Source organism: Artibeus jamaicensis, unplaced genomic scaffold, assembly GCF_021234435.1.
Source record: "Artibeus jamaicensis isolate MK-2021 breed Jamaican fruit bat unplaced genomic scaffold, CSHL_Jam_final scaffold_847, whole genome shotgun sequence".
NCBI classification, from domain to species: Eukaryota; Metazoa; Chordata; class Mammalia; order Chiroptera; family Phyllostomidae; genus Artibeus; species Artibeus jamaicensis.
This window is the reverse complement of record NW_026522057.1, coordinates 12,104,112-12,119,250: the sequence shown is the minus strand read 5'-3', so window position 1 is coordinate 12,119,250 and position 15,139 is coordinate 12,104,112. Positions and strand designations below refer to the sequence as shown.

Genomic DNA, 15,139 nt, shown 5'->3' with positions numbered 1-15,139 from the left:
TGTGACCCCCCACCTGCGTTTTCCATCTGCTCGTGGGGTTCATTCAAGCTCCACACATTCACTGAGGGCGCTCTGAGGGCCAGGTGGCTCGGACACCTCTCCAGGCCTCAGAGAACTCAGTCCAGGGAGAGAGAGTCCATGTGAGAACAAGAATGAACTCCAAGCGTGAGGCACCTGTCATCACGGAGGCGGTGGAGGCAGGGTGTAGCCAGAGCCCACAGGGAGACCAAGGTGTGGCAGAGCTGCAGAACACAGAGAAGCTCCAGAGAGGAGATAATGGGCCAGCGGGCCTTAAAGAGATGCACAGGGGGAAGGACTTCCAGAGGCCAGAGTGGCAGATGCAAAGGCACTGAGGTGTGAAGCGCAGCTGGTGGCCGGAGCTCAGGGACTGGAGGTGGTTAGCAGGCCAGCTGGGCAGCCCGGCGCCCCACTGGCTAGACCACTAATTCTCAATGTGTGGTCCCCAGACCAGAGCATCAGCAGCACCTTGGACTTGTAAGAAAAGCAGATCCTCAGACCCCGTCTCAAACTGACTAAATCAGAAACGTGGGGCAAGGCCCAAATGCGTGTTTTAATAAGCCCTCTGGCTGATTCTGATGCAGGCTCAGTGTGAGACCCCACCCCCACCCCAGTTAGACCTCCCCCTGAAGGCAAGGAGGAGCCATAGACAGGCTATAAACCTGGCGGGGGTTAGGCCAGAAGGTCAGAACCCCACGGTATCTTGATCACTGGGCCATCTTGGAGGGCCTGGCAAAGGCCCGCAGCTGAAAGTTGGCCTCTCTTGGACAGAGCTGCTGCCTGCGGCACTAAGGGAAGGGGCTACTGGGAAGTCAGAGACCCCTGCTGGGCACAGGGCCTGTTGCCAGGGTAACCACCTGTCACTGGGAGAAAGGGGACAGCTCCTTACAGAGGGTCAGTGAAGGGGAACTGGTTTTCATGGCAACATCCCCTCAGGTTGGGCAGGGTAAGGGAAGAAGGAAGCCTCGTTGTTCCCGGGTACCTGTCCCCACTCCCGGGACGGAGCCCCACGGGCCCCACCGTCTCCCTGTGACTGCATTTGCCCTTCATCCTCTCCTCTGTCCATTTGGGCCCCACGGGGTGGGGGGGTGTAGGCAGTTTCCCAGCACGAAGCCACACCTTCCTTGTCACAGCCGAAGGGCTGGGGCTGTCTCCTTGGTTACAGTAGGGGCTCCTGTATCCATGGTGATCTTCTCTCAAGGGGCCCCAGACCCTCAGCTGCCAGGCCTTCCCTTTCCTTTGCCAGGCTGGTTCTGGGGGCACCGACTCCAGTCTGGGGGCCGTGACCCAGATCGGTGGCGGGCCTCTCCACTCTCTTTAGCTGACACAGTGAGAAAAAGAGGAACAAGAGGATTCGATGTGTTACCTGCCACCAGGAGACGGATGCATGGGGCATGTTCAACAGCCCAACAAGGAAGCTCAGAACAACTCAGGCCCAAACGGAAGCTCAAAAGAGAGCAAAGTGCCCTCTCAAACCTGGAAGAGCACAAAGCATGAGGCTCCTTGAGTCCAGGAGGCCTGGGTGTGAGTCCCCTACCAACACTGCGCAACCTCAGGCGGGCTCTGCCACCCCCGAGCCGGATTCCTCACCTGTGCACGGGGGGAAACACTGGTATCTGCCACCCAGGGGTCTTGCCCGATCGAGGAAGTTCATCTGAAGTGAGAGACACGGTGCCTGACACCTCCCTGTGTCTTTTGTCCTCCTCTTTCTCAGGGAGAAGGGACCGGCAGGGCTCCTGGGTGACCTCTCTCTGCTGGTGGGACATGCGGTGGGGAAGGGCAGTGGCTATGGGGCCAGAAACACTCCCTAAACAGACTGCTGGTCCTGTTATTATTACACTAATCACCTGGCCATGAATGGAGTCCTGTCTGGTAAATTGCTTCCTCCTGATAATTTACATTTCCTATTGTCATCGCAGGCGTCACTCACTGCAATCCCACCCAGGGATGTTTTCGAGAAAGCAGGAGCCGTGAGCTTCTTAGTTTTCCTGCAGTGCCCAGCCCAGGCCCTGGCAGGAAGCACCCAAGCTCAGCATGGAAGGGACTTAGAAATCATCTACTCTAACGTAGTATGTAAGCAGAAAGCCCTCCTCCCTAACCTTATCAAGCGCTTGGATACCTCTGGGGATGAGATCCTCATTTCCTGCTGAAGGTGGACTGGTGCCCAGGACTTCAGGGAGGCTGAGCGCCAGGGGGTGAGCAGAAGCTAAATGGGCAGCTGCTGGAGTTGGGGCTGAAGGGAGCTCCAGGGGGCCACCCCCACGCTCCAGCAGCCCCCCTTGCCCTCCTGCTGAGAGTTGATAATAGAAGTGATTCTAATTATGCTCTAATTGCTTTCTTCCAGGCAGTTTCTCTGGAGCCAAGGAGTTCAGAGTTCATGAATAAATGAAGAGGGAGGAAGTGGGAAGGGATGTTTATTGATCCACAAATCTCAACGTGCTGGTGTCTGCCCCACAAATGCTTAGGCACGGAGCTGTGTGCAGTTTCGAATACATACACAGAAAGACAAACATGAACACCCGAGCCCCCCCAAACCCCTCTCTCCAAAGGACGGGCGGGGTGTAAAAGGAAGCTAACGAGTGCCCTAAATTGGCTCTGGATCCCAGTCCCAACTCTGCCACTGACTTGCACTGTGGCCTTGGGCATTTCCTAGTTTTCCCAGCTGCACAGAGCAGGGGCGATGGTAGTATCTCACAGCCCCCCTCAGAAATCCAAGACCTCAGGCTGCTATCAGGGAATCATCCAGCTAGACAGAACCCTGGGTGGGGCCAGGTGGGCACTGTCCCCCTCGCCTTCTGATCGCCCTTTCATCCAGATGCCTCATTCTCTAAGAACCAGCCAAGCAACTGGGGGCTCCAGGGAAGTGGCAGGGGGCACACCCACATCTCCATGCTGATGGACACCTGGAAGGAGAGAGCAGGACCTCTGGGTGAGGATGCCTGCTCAGCCACTCGCCAGCTGTGAGGCCCTGGGCAATGCACTTGAGCTTCTTGAGCCTCAGTTGCTTCATCTGTTAAGTGGGAACAACAGACTACATGTTACGAAGGTTCACACAGGGCAGTTAGAATGAGGCCAAAGTTTTTTCAAGGTCAAAGCAAAGTGCTGGGTCTGAGGGACCTCAGGATTCTCTGCTTCCTCAGGAGCTGTGGCCGGGCCAGGTGGGATAATGGTTATCCTCGGTGTGTGCTTCTAGAAGGAAATCTGTTTACCCCTTCCTGACTTCCATTAAGAAGCCAAAGTTAGGAATCTTGGCTCTGGCATTAGGCAGAACCCGTTCTGCCCCTGCACTGCTGTGACTTTCAGCAAATGACTTCAGTTCTCCGAGCCCCAGAGCCCTCACCTGGGAAATGGGTATAACAACAGCCACCTCGGGGGCAGCTGCAAGGCGAACACGAGATGACAGGTGTGAGGCCCTATGTTAGACGGTACGAGTGACGGCCCCGAGTCAGACTGCCAGCAGCATCAGGCTCTGCCCCTGCAAAAGCAGGGCGTGGTGAGGGGGGGTGAGCCATTACAGGTGAGGCCGTTACTGCGGCAGGCAGTGTGCGGCAAGCGCTCGATGAATCTCCTCTGTTGGCCGCACCACGTGCAGAGACCCTGCGGTGCATCTCACATACAGGGAAACAGAGCCCCAAAGAGGTGTGAGGACTTGCCCAAGGTCCCAGAGCCAGTTCATGGCAGACCCCGCCTATGTGGCAACCAGCTGTATGCATGGCCCCTGTCCGGACCTCAGCTGGCATGATGACCGCAAGATCTTTCACAGCACCTGGGCCATCCTACTCAAGGCTTGAGGACTCCAGGAGGTGGGGGGAGGCTGACGCTGCCCTCTCCTGTCCTCCCAGGTGGCTCAGAGGCTGGCTCAAACCAGCGGGGTGTGTCAGAAAGAAGGGAGGACTGACCCACCTTCCTGGCCCACCTGGCTGGCTGCAGAGGCCTCAGAAACAACCCAGAGACCCGGACCGGAACACCATTTGTCAGCCCGGCATGGTGGTGGCGGGCTCATCTCCATGGCAACAGTGCACTGTGAAGGCATCCTGGCATCATTAGGGAGCGCACTGAGTAGTATAAACAGAGGCTGCAGTAGATTACACGCCTATTATAAGCAGTCTTGGGCTCTGAGCACTGGTAATTATGTCTAATTGTGCATTTAATTGTGTAATTGAAAACCCACATCTTTGGTTCAGGCTGGGGCTGCAGAATTTACCACCCCCCCCAAAAAAAAAGAGGCTTAGGAACTATCCCTATTCTGAAATGCCCAGGGCTGCCTTCCCTTCTAGGTCAAAGGGCAGCCAGAGCAGTCACTGGGAAAAGTGCCTATAGATTCCCGTTTCCCCCACTTCCTGGGCTGGGTTTTGTGATTTGTGGGTGGGGGTGGTGGTAGGAGCATGCTTAAGGCAAAGGCACATGGTTACAGCAGGAAAAGGCTCACAATTTTAATCATTCATACTAAATGCCATTTTACACTACTGTCACTGTCCTCTCAGAAACACATCTGAGGGCTCGAAGGACCCATGAGACCCATTACGTGTCCGAGTGGTCATCCAACCCATATGCAAGTTCTTCACCACTGCCGGGGGCAGGGGCTCACCACCTGATCGTCAGCCCTCTACGGCAGAGCCGCTGTGGACAGTGTGAAAACTGCTGTAACACTGTCTCCTCCATCCCCGGGCATCACGGACAGGAGAAAAGGAGGCTCAGAGAGAGGCAGAGCCAGCTCAAAGCTGCACAGCAAGTGGGTACGAGAACCGTGGGATTTTTGACTTGCAGCACATCCTGCACCCCTTAGGGGACTGTGTCCCGGACTCTGTGGGTTCTTCACCAATATTTGCTGAATGCAACTCCTGGCAGGGAGAGCTGGTGGCAATTCTTACTCTCTGACCCAAAAGTACATAGTTTTCCTGGAGTTCGGGAAGCTCACCTGTGGTGACCAGGGGACAGTGATAGGTCAGAACCTCCTGTTCTGAACCTCTGTGGCCTGAGACTTTATTTTACTACCAAACATACCATGTGGGCGTTCGGGATGGGGACAGTGTGAACACTCATTTATACAGAAAGAGGAAAGATGTCACCTGAGTCCCTGACAACCTGACACGCAGATGCAAAGCCTGGACCAAGGCGGATTCTCCTCCTTTCCCCAGAGCCTGGTGCTCCCACCAGCCGCTGCCGCCCGCAGCAGGGTGGGCCAGTGTGGCGGCGGCTCTGATCTCCACGGGGAAGGCCAGGTCTCACCGATGATGCAGAGTCGGAGGCCAGCCTTCTCCCTTTACAGAGGGGGACACAGGGGTCAAGCCTGTCTCTCTGATTCCCTCTGAGTCAGCGCCAGGTTCTGAGCCTTGGCCCTCCCTGCATTATCTCAAATCGTTCTCACTACAGTCCCCATGTTATGGAAGAGAAAACCAAGGGGCGGTCATGGCCAAGGCCACTAGGCCACCATGTCCCATTTCCTACCTCTGCAGTATTCAGATTCACAGAGCCTGCTTTCTCATTTCCAGGATATTCAAGAGTATAAACCTTTTGTGAGCTCCTACTCAGCATATATATTTTTTTAATGAGAGAGAAATATTGATTTGTTGCTCCACTTATTTATGCATTCATTGGTTGATTCTTATATGCATCCTGATCAGGGATGGAACCCGCAACTTGTATTGGCCAGGCAACACTCAGCATATCTTACCACAAAGGAGCCTCCTACAACTCTTTGAGGCAGATGATTATGATCCTGATTTAGAGAAACGCAGGTGGAAGCTCAGAGAGGTTAAGTGTCTTGCCTAAGGTCACCCAGTTACAAAGAGGCAGAGATGGAACTCAACCCCCAGCCTGATGCCAAAGCCCATGTTCTTCCCGGGGAACCTCCCTGCCCCAGGACTCGCCAGCTGCTTTGAGAGGCGGGGGTCAGGAGGCCATGGCAACCCATTAAAACCTGCAACTACCGAACATACCTTCTGAAACCTCGGTGTTTGCTGGCAGAAGCGTGTGTCTCGGGGAGACTTGCTTGCTGCCTGAGACTCTCTGTCAGTCTCCGAATCACTGTCCCTCTGCCTTTCCAGATGGAGGAGGGAGGCCAACGGCAGTGAGACTGGGATTCCCAGGACAAAAGACAGCTCCACTCCCTGTGGCCCGGAACTAGCACTGAAACAGACACATCTCTGGTCTCACCCTGCTCTCCCTCCCAGCACTCACCCCTCCCTGAAACTAGAGGAAAGAAGAGACTTCAACGATTGCAGCTTGGTGCAGATTGTACAACGGCTCAAATCCTTACCCCTTGGTCACTCATCTGAGGCCTAGACTGTATCTTGTTTCCTTCGTAACAAGTTACTTCATTCTTCTGAGCCTCAGTATGCCCATCAAGTGAATGGGTATAAAAACCATATGCATGAAGGCTGAGAAGTCTTCAATACAGGTTAATTTCTTCCCTGGGTAGCTTTTTCTCTTTCTTTTTTCTTTTTTTAAAGAGTTTATTTATTTAGACAGAGGGGACGGGTGGGAGAAAGAGAGGGAGAGAAGTATCAATGTGTAGTTGCCTCTCCAACACCCTTACTAGGGACCTGGCCCGCAACCCAGGCATGTGCCCTAGACTGGGAATCAAACTGGTGACCCTTTGATTTGCAGGCTGGCGCTCAATCCACTGAGCCACAGCAGCCAGGGCCCTGGGTAGCTTTTTCTCCACCTGCATCATAGTTTCCTTAAACCCAACACAGGCCTTGGGATGAGTAGAAATGGGTAGAAATGGCCCTGGTTCTTCTTTGCAGGGGTGGGTGGGTGATTTTGAGATAAGCTCCCCTAATGGAGTTACGGAGGGGTAGGGTCGGTGGTGGAGCATTGGAACAAGCGACTCAGAATATCTGGCATCTAGTAACACCCCCAGGGGCTGAGGAAGGATTTTGATTTCTCCATTGGCTCCCACATCCAGCATCCCCACAACCTTGCAGGGGAGCAATGGGCCACGCCAGGTCGAAGCTAGGAGCCCTGGACCTGGGTTTGAATCCTCGTTCTGTCCTTACTAGATATGTGGCCAGGAATAGGCTGGACAGTAACAAGGGACAGGTATGCAAAGTGCTTAGCACAGTGCCTGGCTCCTAGCAGACACCAAACAAAACAAGTTGTTTAATGTTACTATCATTTTTGTTGTTATTATTTCCACTGAAACATACATTTTTCCATATAAAGAAGCTAAGACTTGCCCAGACTGCTGTGGCTGAGTGGGTTGGGCGTCATTTGGCAAACTGAAAGGTCACTGGTTCGATTCCTGGTCAGGGCACGTGCCTAGGTTGCAGGCCTGGTCCCTGGTTGGGGGTGTGCAGGAGGCAACTGATCAGTGTTTCTCTCCCTCCCTTTCTCCCTCCCTTCCTCTCTCTCTAAAAATAAATAAATAAATAACATATTAAAAAAAAAGAAATGAACACTTGAAGAGTTTATGGGCATGACTGATTACTACTAAATCCCTAATCCACGCAGAGATGGGGACAGAAGTGACTTGTCTGAACATCAAGGCAAATAAGAACTAGCCACCAGCAGTGTATCCCCTCGGCCAGGCACTGTGCTCTTCGGGCAGTGTCTCATGGAACCCCCCAAACCGCTGCTGTTCTGACGACTTTATAGGAGAGAGGCAGAGGCTCAGAGAGGGTGAGAGACTTTCCGGAAGTCACAAAGCAAGGCAGCAATGGCGGTCTGACCAGAGAGGTATTGCTCCTAACCCCTGTGCCGATTTTTATAGCAGCTGCCATTTATGGGGAGCTTATCTCAAAATCACCCACCCACCCCTGCAAAGAAGAACCAGGGCCATTGCCCTGTCCCCCGGGGGGGCCCCTTCTCCATTCCTCCCTGCTCTGCCGACATCCCAAGGGTCTTGAGAGCTGTTTGGCCTCAGTCTGTTCATCTGCAAAAGGGAGTTGACCACCCCAACCCCCACCTGTCTAAAGCGGTCAGTGGCCTGGACAATCTCACGCTCCTGACTCTGAAGCCTGAGCACCCACAGCAGAGCCAGCCGCTCCCCAGAACGCCGCGAGCTTGCAGGCGCAGCTGCTCCAGAGCGCGGCCCCCCACAGGAGCTGCCTCCCTCGGGTCTTCGCCATCACTGTGGCTAATAACGACATCAATCAGGTTGACCACGTTTCACACCATTACTCGCAGCTCAGCAGGAAGCTACATATTTTCCCCCTCACCCACCACCTTCCAGAAAGCAAAGAGCATTCCAGAAAGGAAGAGAATGAAAACTGATGTTTTTCTGAGTATTTACTATGGATATGGCACCTGGCTAGGCCCTTTTTACAGCTGAGAGGTAGGGACGACTCTCATTGACAGAGGAAGACACTGGGGTTCAGAGGAGTGAATGCACGTGGCCAAGGTCACAGACGGCTGGGACAAGAACAACCATGGCAGTGATGTATTGCTGAGCGCTCACTGGCTCCTGGTGCCCGGCATGTGCATGATCCTGTTGAAAATGTATCATTTCCATTTTCAGATGAGGAAACTGAGGCTCGTAGAAACAGACAGACTCGTCTGGGGTCACACACTGCTTGAATGAGAGCCACAGAGTGGCCCAGGGCGGAGAGGGCGGCTCTGTTCCAACAGCAGGGTGCCCGCCTCCTAGTTCTGTCCCTGACTAGCTTGGAGGTCCTGGGCAAAGCTCATCGCCCCTCTGAGCCTCCATTTCCTCCTCTGAAAAAGGGGAAAAGAACATCTCTCCCATTGTGTGGAGTAACAATAAGAAGGACAAAAACAGTAAGACAGCTCCCACCGAGTGAGTGTTGAACACGTCCCAGGCGCTCTGCCAAGCACTTTATATATGTAAGCTCATTTGGTTAAATGAGGTAATGCATATAAAGTGCTTAGCACAGGACTCCAGAAATAGGAGTAATAATGGCAATGATGAAGAAATTGATGATGACTCCCTCGGGTAAATCTCCTCGGTGCATCCTCTTACGGGAAGAATAGAGCGGCCTGTGAAGTTTCAGGAAGGAGGTGGACTAGGAAAGAAGGGCAGGAGAAGGCAAAGGGAAACACATAAAAATTAGGGCGTGAATTGCATTAATAATGTCCAGCTGATACATCACGTAGAAGCCAGGACAGCAAGGGACCCAAGACAGTCTGTAGAACGGAACCCCCAGGCCAGCCCAGATCTCATCCCAGAGTCCCAGGTGGGCACAGGTGGCAGGACCCTGGCGACACAGATGAATGGTTCTTCCCGTTTTACAAATGGGAAAACTGAGGCTTGCAGTGGGGAAAAGAATTGCTGGAGTTTACAGGATGTCAGTGGCAGAACCAGGCTTGAACCCCAGGCCTCCTGCTCTCAGCTCAGGGCCCAGCACTTGCTGTGCAGGAGGAAGCAAGAGTGTGAGGGGCCCCTGGGCGTGTGGGCCGCAACTCCAGGAAAGCGTTCCCTGGTATAACCCGATTAAGATGCTACTGTTGCCCTGGCTGGTGTAGCTCAGTGGATTGAGCGCGGGCCCGTGAACCAGAGGATTGTGGTTTGATTCCCATTCAGGGCACATGCCTGGGTTGCAGGCCAGTTCCCAGCAGAGACACACGAGAGGCAAACATACATTGATATTTCTCTCCCTCTCTCCTTCCCTTCGTCTCTAAAGATAAATAAAATAAAAAAAAAAGATGCTACTGTCCACTGAATCTCATTCTGTGCCTGGCGCACTGCTAAGTTCATGAGAAGCATTTAATCCTCACAACCCTAAGAGCTGGGAGCATTATCTCTCTTTAACAGATGACATAACTGTGGCTCAGTGAGGGTAAGCAACTTGCCCAGGATCACAGGGCTAGAAAGTGACAGTCAGGGACTAGCCAGACTCCGGAGCCTTGTCCCGATACTAGTTCACCTGACTGGGACACCTGCTTTTCACCCTATTCCCTCCCCCAGAACAAGTCTACCCCAACAGCAGAAGAATGTTTAGAACTAGCCGGTTTTATTGCAATGATTAAACACCATTGGAAACAGGAAAATGACACAATTCCTTTTATAAAGTTGTCAGCCAAGAAACCAACAGCCTCTTCCTTCTCAGTCCCTTTCCATTGGATGACAAAATAGGCTCCCTTCTCCCCGGGATGATGTCAGGCCGGTGAATTCCAGCATCCAGCACATTACGGAAGCTGCCTGGTAGCAGAGGCTCCTGGGGCTGACAACTGAAGGGACCCACTCTGCAATCAGCCCACACAGAGCAACAGAGCCAAGAGGCCAATTTTCAAGTCCCTCTTCCAAGCCCCTCCCCAAGGCATCTCATGTAACCCTCGAAAGCTGTCCAAAGCCACCCAGCCAAGACGTAGGAGATTCGGAGTCCCAGCCAGGTCACATCTAACTCCAGAACCCCTTGTGCTGGCGAACCCTCAACATGGAAGGGAGGGTTTTACTTAGCTGGTGAAAGCTATGGAGGCAGGGAGATCGCCTCTACCCGCCACCTCCATCTCTCTGCAGAGTAGCAAGCCCATCCCATGGGACCCCTGACCTATTCAGGGCCAAAGCTACTTATTTTATAATCAGGAAGGCAACAGGGGATGCTGGTCAGCTGCCTGGCTGCAAAGCCTGGCTCCTAACGATGGAACTTTGGGCAAGTTACTTTATAGGGTCACTATGAGGATTTACACGGAAAAGTGCTTACAAGGGTGCCCGGCACCTAGTCAGTGCTCCCTAAAGCTAACTCTCGTTATTATCAGTAACAATGAGCACAGGACAAGCTATTAAAAGTGCTTACCTTTGGGGCATGGAACTGGGCATAGAGGGAAACTTACCCTTATTTTCTGCTCCATTTGATTATTTATTGATTTATTCACTTTTACAACATGTGTATATTACTTTTCTAACAATAAAAAGTCCTAGTTGAAAATTTCAAAATGAACAGAGAAAAGGATCCTGTTTCAGCACTTCTTGGCATTTTATGTTCCTCAAAGTACATAAAGAAAGGTGTTTCTGCTGTGAGCCAGGAGTTGCCAAAATAACTGATTCATTCATTTATTTTACAAATATTAATGGAGTGCCAGGCACTGTTCCAGCTGCTGGGGATTTAGCAAGGAACAAAACAGATCATTTCTACCCTTCTGGAGTTTCCATTCTACATGATCTTAATTCATCTCCTCTGTAACCCTCAAGGATGAGCAGTCTACAGAGAGGCGGACCAAGGCAGCCCGGGGACGGGGAGTCACTTGCCTGTGTCCCACAGCTGGGAGCAGGGGCTACAATGATCTAGGCTGGGCTGTTTCTGCCGCTGCCCAAGAGGGCAGGTCTGTGGATGGCGGGTTTGGGGCTGGTGTCCCCCGGAGGTGAAAGGCAAGATGAATGGGGAGGTCTGCACCCCCAGGCTCAAAGCTTCACTCTGTATCACTATACGCACCTATGGTGGAGGAGGGGCAATGGTGCAGGGAAAAGTGGAGACTCAGATCACGGAGGCAAGCACAACTCACACTCAGACTCGAGAGTTCTGCCCAAGGAGGTCCCCATGCATCTCTACCTAGAGGAGCACACAGCTTCAAAAACCTCTTGTTGTTGAGCCACAGCTGTAGGGAAGGCAGGTGACCCTGGCCTCTCCTTAACCACCTTCCCAAATCCACCTGCCAGAGACTGAGTTGAAGGGCAGATGGTCCCCTTCAGCTTCTGAATTCACTCCCCTGGCCTCCCCGAGACAAGAGCCCAAGTTCCGTCGGCTGGGGTTAGGCACAGTGTCCTCAGATGCGCCCATCCTCCCTAGAGCACCCCAGTATCCCCACCGCCATCAGCGCCAGCCCAGGCGGAGGAGCTGCTCTGCCTGTCCTCACCGGGGGTGCTTTGGGGGAACTGACGACTGACGGGTGGAACACCCACGGCCACAGTGGCCTCAACCAGAGCAGGGAGGACAGCTCAGCACCCAGGTTGGTCAGACTGGCTCAGTGCCCGGCAGCTCCCTGTGACCCTCTCCAGGGAGGTGGCTCTCCGTTCCCGGGGCCTGCCCAATCAGGAGGGTGAAGGGAGGCAGAAACAGCACAAAGGAGTGAACGGTTCTTGGAGTCTAGTATCCCAACAAGATCCCAACACACACTGATGAACGCGGACCAGAAATGGCCAGAGATCTAGAGACATATCAAAGAGAACACCGGAGAGAGAGACACACACAGGCGCAGAGACTTTTGTGAGAAACACTCACAGGGGCGGAGACCAAGAGGCAGAAACCCAGAGGAAGGGAGACCCATGCAAACGAGTGATCTAGAGGAAAACAAACGGCAGGGACCTCAACGGATCCATAAACCAGCCCCGAGCACACCCCCCGCCGCAACCAGCCACAGCCCCACAGCGCCTGGTCCCACCTCCCAACGGGAGGGCCCCTGGTACAGTGTGGGCCGGACGCGTGGAGCCCCAGGCGCGAGGCGGGCCCGGGACTCGCGCACAGGGCGCACTCCGGGACTGGGGAGCGCTGGGCGAGAAGCGCACACAAAGAGACTGCACGGCCAGCAGCAGCAGGCTCCACCCGTCCATTCCTTGACTCCAGACCCCCCCGCCCCACCCTGGCCCTCTCACCAGACACACACACAGGGACACAGCACCCAACCCGCACGCCCTGGGACCCCGCCCCACCGCGCCCCACCCTGCTCCGGCCGCCCGAGAGCGCGGCGCTCACCAGCTGCAGGCAGCAGAAGGCGACTAGCGTGCAGCGCCCGCTGCACTTGCCCATGGCTCCAGGGGCCGCGCAGGCCGTCCGCCGCGGCGCCCCTCAAGCTCGTCCTCCGCACCGCACGGGCTCCGCGTTCTTCTCTCCGGGCGCCCCGGGCGGCGGGGCCGAGCGCCTAGGGCCGGGCCCGGGAGCGCCGGGTCCTCAGGGCTGAGGCGGGCCGCCTGCGCTCTGAGTCCATGGTCCTTCCACCCGCGCGCTGGCTCTGCCGAGCCGCGCCTTCTTTGTCTGACCGGCCGACAGCCAGGCGCGCCTCCTGCCCCGGGGCGGCTGGCGGGGTGCGCGGAGCGGGGAGCGAAGGCAGCGAGCGCAGCGCGGCGCAGAGCAGCACTGCCCAGCTGGGGCAGCCGCCCGGGCGCTCCGCGGCCGCGGCTTCCCGGCCCCACCACGTGGCTCCGCCGCTGCCGCCGCCACCACCAAGAGGAAGGGAGGGAGGGAGGGAGGGAGGGGAGAGGTGGGGCGGGGCGGCCTCGGGAGTGGAAGGGTGGTAGGGAGAGGTAGGGAAGTGGAGAGTTGGGGGGATGCGGCCGAGAGTGAAGTGGGAAGAGTACAGGCTTGGAGGCTGATAGCCTTCGGTCAACCCCGAACTTCACTGCTGGCTCACTCTGTGTGACCTTGGGCAAATCGCGTCACCTCTCTGGGCTTCAGTGTTCTTAAACAAGGCAGGAATAATCATGTCTGCTTCAGTGTTGCCACGAAGATGAAATGCATTTACGTGAACAAAGCACTCAGCCCCGTGCGTGTGCTCGCTCCGGCACCAATCCATCCACCCTGTCTTTCGGGACTTCGTGCTCAAACCCTGGCCCTCTCTCTCCTTCCACTCCAGTTCCCAGGCCCGCTGCTCGGCGTCCCGGCTTCCCTTCTGGTGACATTCGCTTCCTTCCCTCTTTTCCTCTGCCAGCACGTATTGAGCCCGGACTACATGCACATCCCTGGGAGTTCTGGGATCCAGAGGTGAGCCCTGCTGTTCCAGAACCCACGGAGGGAGCTTCCCTCAGGCTCCTGGGGGCAGGTCTGCCCGGGCGTGGGGGTGGGGGTGGGGGTTGTGGCCAGCCCCTAACCCACACTGCAGTGGAGAAGGGAGTCGGGAAGGGCTTGCCAGCAGAAAACGGCGCTCTCCAAGACGCCCTGGGGAAGCACTCAACGCTTAAACACACCTCAAATCCATCTATCTAATCACCATCCCTGCCCCACGCCTGACTTCCCATAGTCTCTTGGTGATGAGTATTACTCAGGTGGGAATCCCTCATCCTCCCTCCCGGCTTCTCTCTCCCATCTGACCTGTGAACTGTACCTTCCAGCTAGTACTTACGAAATACCTACTATGTGCCAGGTTCTCCACTGGGGAGAAGGGGACACGCCAGTCTCTACATTCATTGAAAGAAGTCTAGTGAGGAATTGTCCTTAAAACAAGAAAACACACAAATAAATACATAATGAGAAATTCTGATGGGTGCTTTAAGGGTAGGAAGGAGTAGAACAGAGACTGAAGGGGCATAATTCAGGTTTGGAGACCAGGAAAGACCTCCCCAAGGAAATGACATTGATACCTGAGAAGGTAAGAGGAGAGAAGGAGAAGCAGAAGAGTGGAGAACAGTGTTCTGGCAGAAGAAACAGAACCAGAACGGCCCTTATTCTTGCCGTTCCTCTCCACTCTCACTACCCCTCTTGTCTCGGAAGGCAGTATAATAATATTAAGACCACGGTTTGGACCCAAACAGCCCGGAAGCCAGATCCAGCACTACACTTGTAAGCTGCTTACACAGTAAGCATTCAAATGCATTATTATCTGCTTCCTAGAACTGGCTGCATGATTTGTGGGGTCCAGAGCAAAATAAAAATGCAAGGCTCCTGGTTACAAAATTCAGAATGGCGGCAGGGCAGAGCATTACACCAAGCACAGGGAGGGCTTTGCGGGGCTAAAGCCCCATCTTCTCCCCGGACTATTAAAGTGGTCTCTTCACTGGTCTCCCTCCTCCACCCATCCCTTTGCGTGCCACCTGGTGTTTTCTTTTTTTAAAGATTTTATTTATTTATATTTAGACATAGGGAAAGGAGGGAGAAAAGGAGGAAGAGAGGAACATCAATGTGTGGTTGCCTCTCACATGCCCCCTCCTACGGGCCTGGCCCGCAACCCAGGCATGTGCCCTGACTGGGAATTGAACCAGAGACCCTTTGGCTTGCAGGCCTGTGCTCAATCCACTGAGCTATACCAGCCAGGGCCCACCTGGTGTTTTAAAGCACACAAGGTACTCGCAGAATTGCAACAACATGTGCTGAGGCTTTCACTTGGAATAAAGGTGAGATAATAGTGGGAACTTTTCTCCACCAGGTTTGGTCGAGAAACAGCTGTGTCCAACCAGGTTCCATGACTAGTAGGCTCCCAGGAGTCTGTGAAGTCCCCTAAATAATATGCAAAGCTTCCTGTGAGCAGATGTGCCTTTTTCTGGGGAGAGGGTTCACAGCTTTCATCAGATTCT

At 54.4% G+C, this 15,139-nt stretch overlaps 1 protein-coding gene across 2 annotated transcripts in view; it reads right to left on the bottom strand.

The window, feature by feature from the left end:
• Positions 1–12,984, bottom strand: part of NKAIN1 (sodium/potassium transporting ATPase interacting 1) — a 39,299-nt gene extending 26,315 nt beyond the window's left edge. For both annotated transcript variants that reach the window (XM_053660499.1, XM_037149622.2), the window contains exon 1: positions 12,609–12,984. In XM_053660499.1, coding sequence (XP_053516474.1) covers positions 12,609–12,662 — 54 coding nt within the window. In that variant the 5' untranslated portion in view covers positions 12,663–12,984. The remainder of the gene's footprint in view (positions 1–12,608) is intronic.
• Between the last annotated feature and the right edge of the window lie 2,155 nt (positions 12,985–15,139).